A 14,740-nucleotide genomic window follows, 5' to 3' on the forward strand; every position below is an offset into this window, starting at 1 on the left:
AACAAAGACTCTGGAGAATAAAATGGCGGTCGTTGCAATATTTTTGTCACGCGGTACATTTCACTGCATTTAAAAACACTAAACAGTAAAGTTAGCCCGTTTTTTGCATATTGTGAACAGGGCCGGTGCTAGAATATTTTACGCCCTATGCAAGACCAGCTACTTGCGCCCCCCCCCCCCCCAAAAAAAGGGAAGTAGTTAAAAACTCCTCTATGTCATACCCAGTGACCCTGATCCAATGGTTCCTCCATGTTATGCTTTCATACCCAGTGACCCCCCATATTCCTCCATGTCACACTCGGGGACCCTAATGTCCCTCCGTGTCACACCCAGGGACTTTGATGTTTTTCCATGTCACACCCTTGGACCCCAATATTCCTCCATGTCATGCTGTCATACCCACTGACCCTGATGTTCCTCCATGTCACACCCAGGGACCCCCGTGTTCCTCCATGTCATGCTGTCATACTCAGTGACCCCAATGTTCCTCTATTTCAGACCCTGATGTTTTTCCATGTCACAGTTGGGGACCCTGATGTTCCTCCATGTCACACCTGGGGACCCTGATGTTCCTCCGTGTCACACTTGGGGACCCCAATCCCCCATGGCACACCCAGGGACCCCAATTCCTCATGGCACACCTGGTGACCCCGAACTCCTGTTACACCCGGTGACCCCTATCCTCCATGTCACACCTGGTGACTCTGATTTCCCATGGCACACCTGGTGACCCCAATTCCCTTTCATACCAGGGATGCTCCATGTAACACCCAGGGACCCAGATTACCTGTTCTGGGGACACTAACTGGGCCCCCACTCTGCCCTCCTTCACAGTGATCCCGCTGATTCCTTCTCCCAGGACGCTCCTCTCCTGGACCACAGTGCTCACCACAGCTCCAACCCGGCTCCTGGTGGAGGGAAAAGCAGCAGTCAGAGAGCTCCGCTTGTCCTTCATCACCAACCTCCTCAGACCATTCCGGTGCCTCGTCGCTTCTGCCCCAGTAAAGGTTCCTCCCTCCAGTGCCGAGCTCTGGCTCAGGTTCAGCTCTCCTCCGCTCCCTGCTTAATACCAACCCAGGGAAATGAACGACTGCCTACTAGCTCAGTGCAGAGAGTCACTTCCTGCCTGGGGTTAAGGCCGTTCAGCTCCAGCTGAAGAGGATCATCATGCAGGCAGCACTCTGGTGGGCTCCATTCCTGCCTCTTGGGGCCCCTCCAACAGTGGTGGAAAGCCAGGGCCTGATAGTTCCGCCACTGCCCAAGACACCTGGCATCTTTCTCTGTCCCTTCTTCCTCCCCTACCACCACCCCTCCCCTGAGCTCACAATAATCATTCATGATGGAGAGAGAGTGCCGACTACTGGCTGCGCCCCTAGGTGGCAATGCGCCCTAGGCGGCTGCCTAGTTTACCTAGTGGAAGCACCAGCCCTGATTGTGAAAGATGATGTCACGCTGAGTAAATAGATACCAAACATGTTACGGTTTAAAATTGTGCACACCCACAGAATGGCGACAAACTATGGTCAATAAAAATCTCCATAGGCGACGCTTTAAAAAATTGTAACGGTTGCCAGTTTAGAGTTAGGGTAGCTCTTTTTTTAAATTATTGCTTTCGCTCTGGCGATCATGTCGATACCCCACATGTGTGGTTTGAACAGCGCTTTCATTTACGGGCGCAACTTCGTACACCTTTTCTTTCGCACAGGTTTTTAAAAAAAAAAAATAAAATCTGATCCCTTTTATTGCTGTCACAAGAAATGTAAACATCCCCTGTGACAGCAATAAGCAGTGCCAGGTACTCTTTATGGAGGGATCGGGGGTCTAAAAGACCCTAGACCCCTCCACTGCACTTCAATGTATTCAAAATGCAGAAAACTGCATTTTTGAATACTGTTACTTTTTTAAATTCGGCGCCTTTAGCCGCTGAGTAACCCGGACGTGATGTCATGAATGCTGCTTCCGGGTTACATCATCAGAGACCCGATTGAAGCGGAATCCGGCTTCATTTGGGACTCCAACCAGCCAGCTGAGGTGCTGGCTGGTTGCTTGGGTCTCCTCGGTGGAACGGGAGACCCGGGCAGAGGCTCGGAAGGTGGCGGGAGGGGGGGGCGTCCCCTCCCCCTCGCTGGGTGTAACGACCGAGCAGGTCCCCAGCCGCATCAGCTGTTACCACCTGAAAGCCGACCGCCGGCTCTAAAAAATTATACCGGGAAGATGCCTCTAGCTGCAGGCATCACCCCAGTACAACCACTTCTTGCAGCCGACGTAGGGCTACATCGATTTGTGGGAAGTGGTTAGCAGGCCGAGGTCTGTGCAGGTAAATAGACAGTAGGCAGAAGCATAGTCCAAGGTCAGTTCCTGTGAAAGGCAGAAACATGGCAGATAAACACTGTAGATGGCGGGCAGAGGTATAGCCGATAACAGGCCAGGGTCAGTTCACATGGTTGAGGCAGCAGGGATATAATCAGCACAGAAATTGAAAATGGGGAAATGGCAGTCTGCTAGAAATGTGAGCTAATAGTTTAGGGAAGTGTGATAACATCTGAAGCATTCTCCGATGCATAGGCCAGGTTGGGAGGGACATTGGGGACAATGAAAACTGGTGTCTTTTCTAACTTTTTTTTTTTTGCTGCACGCCTGACATTTTTTAGGCATCTTCTCTGGTTTCTGATGGTGGAAAATTGTCAGGAAAATGGTGCTCATGCAGTCTGCTGACCCAATCGGAGCAAATGTTTCTGGGGGGGATCCTTTCTGGTAGATTAGGGCAGTGACAGTATCTTTGATAAATTTGAGGAAGTTGTTGGTTATTTCCATCGATGTTTGATAGGTGATGTATGCATTATAAATGGGAAAATGGGAAAAGTAAATTGCAACTTCTTTATACCAGAAGAGAGACTTTCATGTTGATAGGGCTGCAGAATTTGATTGTTAAAATCCACCCCCCCCCCCTTAAAATTATTGCAGTTGTGGTTACACCTAGGCTTTTGAATAAGTTCCACCGAGGTGTCATCGTGGATGGTGGACATGACGTACACATCTTTCCTATCCCTCCACTTCACGGCCAACACTTCCTCGTTCCTCAGGCTTGCTGATTCCCTTCTTTGTAGCCTTGTGGTGACTAGACGCTGTGGGAAGCCCTTCCTGTTTTTTTTTTTTGCTGTACCGCAGGCCAAAATTTTCTCAAGGTACAGGTGGCTGAAAAAGGGCAAACTCATATAATAATTGTCCATGTAAACGTGATGCCCCTTTTGGAACAGTGGGAATGTTAGGTTCCAGACCATTTTTTTGCTTATTCCCATGTACGTTGGCCACTCGGGGCTGGAGCTAGCAGTCTGCCCTTGTACACACGGAAGGCATACACCTATCCAGTGGTGCTTTCACAGAGCTTCTTGAGCTTCAAACCATACCTTTTCCTCTTACTGGGAATGTACTGCTTGAATCCCAGCCTGTCTCTGAAAAGGACCAGGGATTCGTCCACAGAGATGTTCTAGTCAGGGACATAAAGTTCAGCAAACCTCTTAGAAAAAAAAAATCAATTAGGAGGCGAATTTTATATAATTTAGCTGGAATGATCTCCGGGAGGGCACTTTGAATTATTTCTGAAATGCAGTAAGCACATGATCATATCATAGAGGGACCTGGACATGACAGCTGAAAAAATTGGCATGTGGTGGATGGGGTTAATAGACCAAAAAGCATTCAATCTGATTTTTTTGTAAGCCCTACGTTGATCGTAAGGCCCAAAAACAATCTAAACTCATCGACTGTTAGGCCTCTCCAATCGAAAGGATTGGCATAGCATAAGTTGGGGTTGTTATCTATGTATTGTCGGGCAAAAAGATTACTTTTGTCTACGATGCTTTGAAGTAGCTCTTTAGGGAAAAATAAATGTAAAAACTTCTGTATAAGAAAACTTTTCGTGTTGGCCTGTAAACCTGGCTGTGCTGTGAATGGGGGTATTGTAGCTGACCCTGAGCTAGAAGGCAGCCACAATGGGTTTGCTAAGGCATTTAGAGAATGAGTTTGGGCCCTTATTATCTGGGTCTGGTGTGAAATTCCAGTGCTTGTACTGGGCCTTTCCTCCTTGGGTCTAGAGCAGTTGGCATTTGCCGATTGGCCATTGGGGTGTATGGCACTGCTGGTGGCTGCCTGGGTTTCAGAGCGTCTTCTTTAAGGATGGACTGCTTCCTCCTCTGATTCGGTCGCGGATGTACTTCTTTTGATGGGCTTTTATTCCGAACCGGATTCGGAACTGGAATCGGACAGTGAGAGCTTCCTGCTGCCCTCATCTGTCAGGCTTAGGATTTGATATGCCTTTTCAGTAGTAAAAACATTTTTGGACATGGCGGCTGTATGACAGGGTGACACTGATGGGCTGCACTACAGATAGTGATGGGCTGCACGACAGGTACTGCTGGGCTGCACGTTAGGTACTTATGAGCTGGAGAAAGGTACTCTGATGGGCTGCTGACAGGTACCCGGGTATTCTGATGAGCAGGAGACAGGTACTTGGGTACTCTGATGAGCTAGTGACAGGTACTCTGGTTCTCTGATGAGCTGGAGACAGGTACTCTGATTAGCTTCTGACAGGTACTCGGGTAGTCTGATGAGCTGGTGACAGGTACTCGGATACTCTAATGAGCTGGTGACATGTTTCCAGGTACTCTGATGAGCTAGTGACAGATACTTGGGTACTCTGTTGGGCTGGTAACAGGTACTCAGGTACTCTGATGAGCTGGTGACAGGTCCTCTCAGTGGGGCAATCTGGACACAGTAATTGACAATTTAAATTGGTAACTCACTGTTCCGCGATCTCCTCCTTACATTGGATCGGTGCGCGTAAAAATGGTGCAAATACAATATTTACAAAAAAAGGTATTAAAAAGAAACAAACAGACAATATTGCAACAGAGTAATAGAAAGGAGTTGAGGGTGATAATACATAACAATGTCCTGGTTTAGCAGAATCCAATCAATCAAGCAAGATGGTCCATTGGCTCTCATACAACTGGACAGGTGTTCCTTAGTTTGATGTTAATAAACAAGAGCTGACCTGACCACTGCAAGGGCAACCTCCTTTTCTTGTCAGTAAGGAGGGTGTTGACAGAAATTACTTGACCAATCATCCGGTCAGGTGTGGCTGCTGGGATGTCACTATGTTTATGACCATTTCCCAGATACAGTTTTCTATAGGTAGCAATATCTTTGACTTGCATATTATTGTCCAGCATTAAATTACCTTTGGACTGAATATAGATATGACAGATTTTGAATGACCAGAACATCTAGGAGAGGAATTGGGCCAGTTCTGCTGCCGGTGGTTCTGCTCTCGGTACTCCTAGGGTAGTGGCGTTTGGGCTCAAAACACTACAAATTACCTGAGAGAGGTAAATATGTCCTTATTCTGGCTGTGCTGCTATTATTTCATGAGTTATGAAATACACTGAAGTTTTTGAGTCTTTGCTAATAACCAGCCAATCAGGAATGTGTATTGGACATTCCACTAGCTAAACAATTTACGACAGTTGAACAACTGATGTGTCTGAGACCAGACTAGGTACCTGTTAAAAAGCTAGCTACTCAGGCTTGCAAGTTTTATGAGGTACTGGGACGTGTATTGAAGTTAGATTCTGCTAATCCTATTAATGTACTGACAATAGGGTATCGGACGTGCAGTTAAGAGGTTGTTGATTATATAAACTGAAGAAGGGAGGGGGAAGGTCACTGCAGCTATTTTTCTCCTTAAGACAAAATGGCGTAGGGACTTGGGACCTGAACTAAATGGCTTTTACATACAGCTTTTCATGTGCCCAATGTGCACGACCATTACAGTAGGAGCTGGGTATGCAGGGTTTCGGTAAATGTGGTAAGATCTGTACCTTCTGCCCCCCTAAGTTGTTTGTGCGGTTCCTATTCACTTCATCCTTTGCCCCAGTTTCAAGATGGCGCACTTTATGTTTCAATGTATGGAGATCAGCTGCATGGTCTCGCTGGCAATCCTTTGCAGTGAAGGAATCCAGGTCCCTCCAAATCAGCCCGATGTCAGACTGCACATAATCGATCTTTGCAGTAAGGGCCGCTTGGCAGGTGGAGAACGTCACCATGATCACAGAGATATCCGCAACATCTGGCTGGGAGGAAGGCTGTGGCTCCGTCTGTGTGGCCATATCTGTAGAAATGTTGGCTGCACCTGGGATTTCCGGTGGGTCCATGGCAGTGATGGAAGAGGCTGTACTGCGAGTCAGAGGCACGCTCTTCCCTTTGGTCATCACCACTGGGTGCTACTGAGGAATGGAAAGAAATGCAGCTTGAAGAAGAAGGTGTGGCACAAGGAAGAAGGATAAACACAGTGGCCAGCAGAGCTCCATAATCAAGCGTCCGCTCCAAGCGTCACCTTGGACATACCCTCCTTCATTACTTTTAGTGGCCAACACAAAGAAGGCCTTTGAAAGAAATTTCTGAAACACATTGGGGCTGATTTACTAAAGGCATATAGACTGTCTACTTTGAAAGTGCAGTTGCGCTCATTTAGCCAGGGGGAGATAGGACCGAATTCACCAGCGGCTCTTTAGGGGGTGCACTGTTTGGGTTGCATAGATTTCCTCTCACTTCCTGTATTGGCTATGAGACAGGATCTCCCCAATGGGACACAGACATCTCCCCAATGGGACACAGATGTAAAAAAAAAAAAAATACTGTCAGTGGTTTTAATCCTCCCTTACTCTATCCAAAATGAAAAAAAATTAGCCTATAGATCTACTTTAAGTATTAAAAAGGCTGCTGTTGAATGTTGACACTGACCCTATATCTTTTGTAATATTTCCAATCAAGAGCTGATATAAGATGTACAGATGGTGACTTCAAAATCCTTCTTGTTGGTAGTTAGAGTCCTTTTGTAGGATTTACAGTGAGAGCAGTTTGTTTAGCTGTCTTATTTGCATAGTTTTATTACCTTCTAAGGTTCTGGTCATCCCAGCCAGATGAAAATTAACCCTATATACCTAACACAGTAAAACCCCAGAGTTTCTTCCCAGCTTGAAAATGACAGCCGTTTGTGGTTCTTAAATAACTGTTTGAATAATTAGAGTTACTGAATAAATGTGTTACATAATTGCATAGTCCATAAGGTTTTTTTGTATTATTATCATTGTGCAAAAGTATTAAGGATCGTGTCATAAACATATTGTAATGATCCCTATTATTGCTACTATAGTTCTTGTTTTCTTTTTACTTACTATTATGCCACCTCTTTGACCACTTTCTCGCTGTAGTAGTAAAAGGGTTAGGAGGGCTTAACATTTACACTGAGACCCTGTGATCTTAGTTTCTGAAAAATACTGGTGAGCTACTGAGAACAGAGAGGCTGAAAGTTTATTCTCTGGACTAATGCTACTCTCTCTTTTTCTTGACAACTTCTACCCACAGTACTGGTCCTTAGTAATGTACTGACTATGCTGACACCTCTCCTGATAGCTGTCCTTGATTAGGGGGGTTCATCAAAAGGAAACCTGGCAGGGCTTAAGATGAATTTAGGCATATCAAGCCCTGGGATTTGGTTTCAGAATGTCCTGGGATACTTTACAAATATAATTGTAAGCAAGGATGCTTTAGGCTGTGTTCACACTTATGCGAATTAAACATGGGTTTCCCTGCATCCAATTCGCATGACAGGAGATTGTGACCGGCTCTCAATGGAGCTGGCTCACATCTCTGTGGCTGCTGTGGAGCAGATTGCACAGGGGTCCTGTGCATCTTTAGCTCCGTTTCAGGTCTGAAGTTAGGCAAAATTCAGGCCTGATTCGTCCTTGAAACGAAGAACAGGGACGCACCGGACCCCTGCTGTGAGCCGGATCCATTCTAAGTGTGAACCCAGCCTAAGATGATGCTTTAGTTTCCACAACTATTGGGTGTCCAAGTGAGATCTATCTGGTTAACTAAAAACGTTTTAAACATTCTGAAATTACCAGTAAAAAAAATTATTGGTGATGTCTGGGACTTTATTCAGAGCATGACCTATCAGTCCTGACCTAAATTGGCGTCAAGAATTCTTTTTTTTTTTTTTTTCTTTTTAAAGTTGGCTATACCCTGCATAAATTTCAAGATAAACTGACCAAAATTCATTTAGTATATGGTCCTGTCAATCCCCTCCCACCCGACATCCCTCATTTGAAAAATTGAATGAGGCGGGCAGAAAATTACTGGCAAAAACACTGGCTGCATCCATTCAGATGCAGCTGCAGTTTGGGTTTTCTGACAGCCACTGAATTTGTCCATTAATGCCGTATAGCGTAAATGGAGGCTGGTTGCAATTTTTCTTTATCAGTGTATGATCAGCTTTAGTTACAAGATATCTTTGTGAGATATCATGACCTGACACTTGGGTTTAGTGGTTGAGCACTGTATCTACAATGTAACAGATAAAAAACGATTTCTATTCTAACATTTGATATAAAATATGCTTCACTTGAAATTACAAATTGCTCCTTTGTTTTCCTCAGTAATTCCTGCTGCTGATCTGTCTGAGCAGATCTCCACTGCTGGAACAGAGGCATCTGGAACAGGAAACATGAAGTTCATGCTGAATGGGGCTCTTACAATTGGCACAATGGATGGTGCTAATGTAGAGATGGCTGAAGAAGCAGGAGAAGGAAACCTTTTCATATTTGGTATGAGGGTGCCTGATGTAGAAAATCTTGACCGTGAAGGGTAAGAAAGTATTTATTTTGTGCCAATGCACAATGCCTAACTTCTCCAATGTATTGCTGAGCATAACACAGTAGATGACATGCAAAATTTACACAAGTCAAAACAAAATGTAACCATTTAACAGTGAAAAGTATGTCACTATTGCTGCATTTACACTACTAAATGCTGATCTGCAGTTAGTAGCTAGTTGACCTGAGACTTGCAAAGCAATAACTTAGTGAGCCACTATAACTCATAGGGTGAATTCACACGTTGTGCTGTACAAATGCATGCAGTTTTGTTAATTTATAGTGGACTTTATAGCATCTGGTTTTCTGCATTCTTGTTAATGTTCGTTTGCTGCATTTCACTGCTGCATATTAGGGAACATGTGTTGTATGTTCTTACCAAAATAGCATAAACAAATGTTCTGTCACTTGTTCTCTGTGTGGCTCAGGGCTTGATCTAGCATGTCTGATGTGGGGGTGAAGTAAAGAATGTCAGGGGGGAGAGGATGGGAGATCAGCAGGGCAGTGTACAGGGCATCAGCAGAGAATAGAATCTGCAGTTTGTAGGTTTGTGTACAGAGACTTTTGGTTTTTAAGGCAATGTACAGGGTCAGCAAGGCAGAGGACAGGAGAGAGCAGGGCAGAGTACAGCAAGGCAGAGTACAGGGAGTCAACAGGGCAAAGAATGGAAGGTCATCAAGGGACAAGCTGTGGACACGGGTAAGCAGGGTGTAGGACCGCTGGCAGGGAAGAGCATGGGGTTCACTGCTGGAGAGGGAGAGGATGGAAATCACTGCTGGAGAAGCAGAGGGAAGGGCTCACCATTGGGGTGTCAGCAGGGCAGTGATCACCGCTGAAAAGGCAGAGGACAAGGATCCTGGCTGGGGAGGTAGAGGACAGGGATCACGGCGGGGGAGGCAGAGGATGGGGATCATGGCTGGGGAGGCAGAGGATATGGATCGCGGCTGGGGGGGCAGAGGTCTAGGATCAAGGCTGGAGAGGCAGAGTTCTGGGATCATGGCTAGAGAGGCAAAGGTCTGGGATCATGGCTGGAGAGGCATGAGACCGGGATCACGGCTGGAGAGGCAGAGAACCGGGATCACGGCTAGGGAGGCAGAGGACAGGAATCATGGCTGGGGAGGCAGAAGACAAGAATCATGGCTGGGGAGGCCGAGGACCGGGATCAAGGCTTTTGAGGCAGAGGACCGGGATCACAGCTGAGGAGCCAGAGGTCTGGGTTCACGGCTGCAGAGGGCTGGGTTCACGGCTGGAGGGTCAGAGGTCTAGGATCACGGCTAGGGAGGAAGAGGACAGGGATCACGGCTGGGGAGGAAGAGGACAGGGATCACGGCTGGGGAGGAAGAGGACAGGGATCACAGCTGGGGAGGTAGAGGACAGGATCACAGCTGGGGAGGCAGAGAGCAGGCTGGAGAGCCAGAGGTCTGGGTTCACGGCTGCAGAGGGCTGGGTTCATGGCTGGAGAGAAAGAGGTCTGGGTTCACCACTGGAGGGTAAGAGGTCTAGGATCACGGCTGGGGAGGCAGAGGATAGGGATAATGGCTGGGGAGGCAGAGGATAGGGATTACGGCTGGGGGGGGCAGAAGTCTAGGATCAAGGCTGGAGAGGCAGAGGTCTGGGATCACGGCTGGAGAGGCAAAGGTCTGGGATCAGGGGACCGGGATCACAGCTAGGGAGAAAGAGGACAGGAATCATGGCTGGGGAGGCAGAGAACCGGGATCACGGCTGGGGAGGCAGAGGACCGGGATCACGGCTGGGGAGGCAGAGGACCGGGATCACGGCTGGGGAGGCAGAGGACCGGGATCACGGCTGGGGAGGAAGAGGACCGGGATCATGGCTGGGGAGGAAGAGGACCGGGATCACGGCTGGGGAGGAAGAGGACAGGGATCACGGCTGGGGAGGCAGAGGACTAGGATCACGGATGGGGAGGCAGAGGACAGGGATCACGGCTGGGGAGGCAGAGGTCTGGGATCACTGCTGGGGAAGCAGAGGACAGGGATCACAGCTGGGGAGGCAGACGACAGGGATCACAGCTGGGGAGGCAGAGGACAGGGATCACAGCTGGGGAGGCAGAGAGCAGGAATCACGGCTGGAGAGAAAGAGGTCTGGGTTCACGGCTGCAGAGGGCTGGGTTCACGGCTGGGGAGGCAGAGGACAGGGATCACGGCTGGGGAGGCAGAGGTCTGGGATCAAGGATGGAGAGGCAGAGGTCTGGGATTAGAGTATTTAAACTAGGTCTAGAGTATTTAAACTAGGAAGGGGGGGCAAAAGAGTGAAAATACAAGAGTCCAATTGCCCCCCGAAACCATGCCAGAACAGGTCAGAAGCACAGAGGTTAAGAAATGATAAGCTCAGAGTCCTGTCTACAAATGCTCACAGTTTAGATAAAAAAAACAATGAACTTGGGTCAATAATGGCATCTGAGAATGTAGATTTAGTGGCTGTTACGGAGACATGGTTTAATGAAAGAAATGACTGGGACATAACCATACCAGGGTACTCTTTATACAGAAGAGACAGAGAAGGCAAGACAGGAGGAGGAGTGGCCCTGTATGTGAAAGATAGCATTAAATCTAACCTAATACAAGTTGGTGAGGCCAACATAGAGTCAGTTTGGGTTACGTTGCAGTTTGCTAATCATGCAGTAACTCGTGTAGGTGTGATATATAGACCACCTGGTCAAGTTAAAGAACTAGATGATCTACTAGTTGAAGAAAAAAACGTATGGTTCCCCTTTGGGTGGGACTTTTTAGGCACTATTACATAAAAAATGCACAATTGTATATATTAAAAAACTTTATTGAAAATTGGTGTACAAAAAGATAAAAGCATAAAGGCAAGCAGATTCATACGTCACATTAACAGTTGAACAACAACCACATGACCCCCGGGTGGTCACCCGACGCGTTTCAGAGTAATGATACACTCCTTCTTCAGGGGTGCCCTAGGAGGGTGGTCTGTAAGTAATTGATATATAAACAATTGTTATAGACATTAGGCGTCAATCATAGTTGTCATGTTAGGCAGAAAATAAATCTAAAAACATTTACATGGTTCACTGTAATGGTTAAGGAAAATCGCCTGCCTGAATAGGCTAAAAACAGGAAATCAGGATGCCGATGTAAGCCAATTGGGGTGCCGTCTAGAGATTCTGGGTATTACTTTTAGCAAGTGAATGGTAACTCTTGGAGGTAAATTGGTCGAGTTGCTTGCTAGCCAGTCTCACGCAGGAGGCTGGGTGGGAGTAGCTGAAACCCCAAATGTGGCAATCCTGCTGGGCAAAAGCCAAATGATTAATGATGTATATCATGTCCAGGAATAAAAGGACAAAAATAGTAAAAAATCCACCATGGAGAATCCCTAATAGTGGTTACTGTCGGGTTCTCCCAGAGTGAATGAGAAATCATGATAGCCCAAATACCTTCATTGTCAGCAGAGAGTAGAGAAAAATACATGGAAAGTATCTTTGAATGTAGTATAATGTGAAGCTGAAGCTTCAGTAAGTAACTATAGGTTCAGAGGATCGGTAGCTAATGTAAAAATGAAAATATCAAAAATACAACATAAAAACTTTTCGCTGAGCAGACAGAAGGCTGTGAAGATGATTGAGCTATCAAGAACACAGAGAGAGCTAAATAGTCAAAGTACCTTAGGAGTCCAATTTAACCAGTCAGAAGTTCCAATGGCATAATAGATGTTATCCCATGTTCGGCAAAGGAACATATGTGTCCCATGCCGGACATGTGGAATATATAGGGAGACAGGTAGTTAGCTGAAAGCGGCCTCAGCTGAAAGGCCATTAAGTCCAGCTGGTTGCCTGTGGGGTTTCCTGGGTCACGTAGGCCAAGACCGCCCCCAACCGGAAGTGATCCGGCGGAAGTGACGTTGGCCTATGCGTCCCACCGACACGGTTGTGGACTTCCGTCAGCGTGAGGCGCATGGCGGAGTCCATTGGGCATGTGCCGGGAGGCTCACTATGTGAGCCAGATGGTATGGGCCGATGCCGCAAATGCGGGCGCCACTAGGTGGCGTCCGCTTACCGTGCCGGGCTATTCCCAAAGCAGGAACAGAGATGTGTAAATCTCTGTAAAGCAAACCTGAAGAAACGTAGAATTGCATCGGAGAAAGTCTCCTATTGTATGGCTGAGGAAGAGAGGCTATATAATTTGGGAATATCGTGTGATTTTGAGAGAATAAAAATCTGTATGAGAACAATTGGTCCAAAACGAGTCTCAATGTCTATAACCAGGCCGAAAGAGCGGACATTATCTCCCACAATTTGGCTACAAAGGCAGGCTGATATTCCTGTATGCAAAAACATAACAAAACATGTATTAGCTCAATGATGTAGTCACTAACTGGATGTGATAATGTGGGTAAAAAGTGGAACAGGAAATAGGGGGGGAACGAGAAAAAGGAAGAAGGGGAGAGGAAAAAGGGGAGAAAAAAGAGAGAAAAAGGAAGGAAAGATGAAGGTGAAGGGAAAGAGAGAGGATGAGAAAACATATGAAATATATAAATATTGAAAATATATATTTATATATTTCATATGTTTTCTCATCCTCTCTCTTTCCCTTCACCTTCATCTTTCCTTCCTTCCTTTTCTTCCTCAGCCATACAATAGGAGACTTTCTCCCATGCAATTCTACGTTTCTTCGGGTTTGCTTTACAGAGATTTACACATCTCTGTTCGTGCTTTGGGAATAGCCCGGCACGGTAAGCGGACGCCATCTAGTGGCGCCCGCATTTGCGGCATCGGCCCATACCATCTGGCTCACATAGTGAGCCTCCCGGCGCATGCCCAATGGACTCCGCCATGCGCCTCACGCTGACGGAAGTCCACAACCGTGTCGGTGGGATGCATAGGCACTTCCGCCGGATCACTTCCGGTTGGGGGCGGTCTTGGCCTACGTGACCCAGGAAACCCCACAGGCAACCAGCTGGACTTAATGGCCTTTCAGCTGAGGCCGCTTTCAGCTAACTACCTGTCTCCCTATATATTCCACATGTCTGGCATCGGACACATATGCTCCTTTGCCGAACATGGGATAACATCTATTATGCCATTGGAACTTCTGACTGGTTAAATTGGACTCCTAAGGTACTTTGACTATTTAGCTCTCTATGTGTTCTTGATAGCTCAATCATCTTCACAGCCTTCTGTCTGCTCAGCGAAAAGTTTTTATGTTGTATTTTTGATATTTTTATTTTTACATTAGCTACCGATCCTCTGAACCTATAGTTATTTACTGAAGCTTCAGCTTCACATTATACTACATTCAAAGATACGTTCCATGTATTTTTCTCTACTCTCTGCTGACAATGAAGGTATTTGGGCTATCATGATTTCTCATTCACTCTGGGAGAACCCGACAGTAACCACTATTAGGGATTCTCCATGGTGGATGTTTTACTATTTTTGTCCTTTTATTCCTGGACATGATATACATCATTAATCATTTGGCTTTTGCCCAGCAGGATTGCCACATTTGGGGTTTCAGCTACTCCCACCCAGCCTCCTGTGTGAGACTGGCTAGCAAGCAATCTCGACCAATTTACCTCCAAGAGTTACCGTTTACTTGCTAAAAGTAATACCCAGAATCTCTAGACGGCACCCCAATTGGCTTACATCGGCATCCTGATTTCCTGTTTTTAGCCTATTCAGGCAGGCGATTTTCCTTAACCATTACAGTGAACCATGTAAGTGTTTTTAGATTTATTTTCTGCCTAACATGACAACTATGATTGACGCCTAATGTCTATAACAATTGTTTATATATCAATTACATACAGACCATCCTCCTAGGGCACCCCTGAAGAAGCAGTGTATCATTACTCCGAAACGCGTCGGGTGACTACCCGGGGGTCATGTGGTTGTTGTTCAACTGTTAATGTGACGTATGAATCTGCTTGCCTTTATGCTTTTATCTTTTTGTACACCAATTTTCAATAAAGTTTTTTAATATATACAATTGTGCATTTTTGATGTAATAGTGCCTAAAAAGTCCCACCCAAAGGGGAACCATACA

At 46.4% G+C, this 14,740-nt stretch overlaps 1 protein-coding gene across 1 annotated transcript in view; it reads left to right on the plus strand.

Annotated features, from left to right (window-relative positions):
• PYGM (glycogen phosphorylase, muscle associated) overlaps positions 1-14,740 on the plus strand; it is a 982,083-nt gene that overhangs the window by 911,225 nt on the left and 56,118 nt on the right. Inside the window, exon 17 of the mRNA XM_082270768.1 lies at positions 8,499-8,706. Coding sequence (XP_082126894.1) covers positions 8,499-8,706 — 208 coding nt within the window. The remainder of the gene's footprint in view (positions 1-8,498; positions 8,707-14,740) is intronic.

Source organism: Pelophylax lessonae (genome assembly GCF_965119305.1).
Source record: "Pelophylax lessonae genome assembly, chromosome: 10".
Taxonomy (NCBI): Eukaryota; Metazoa; Chordata; class Amphibia; order Anura; family Ranidae; genus Pelophylax; species Pelophylax lessonae.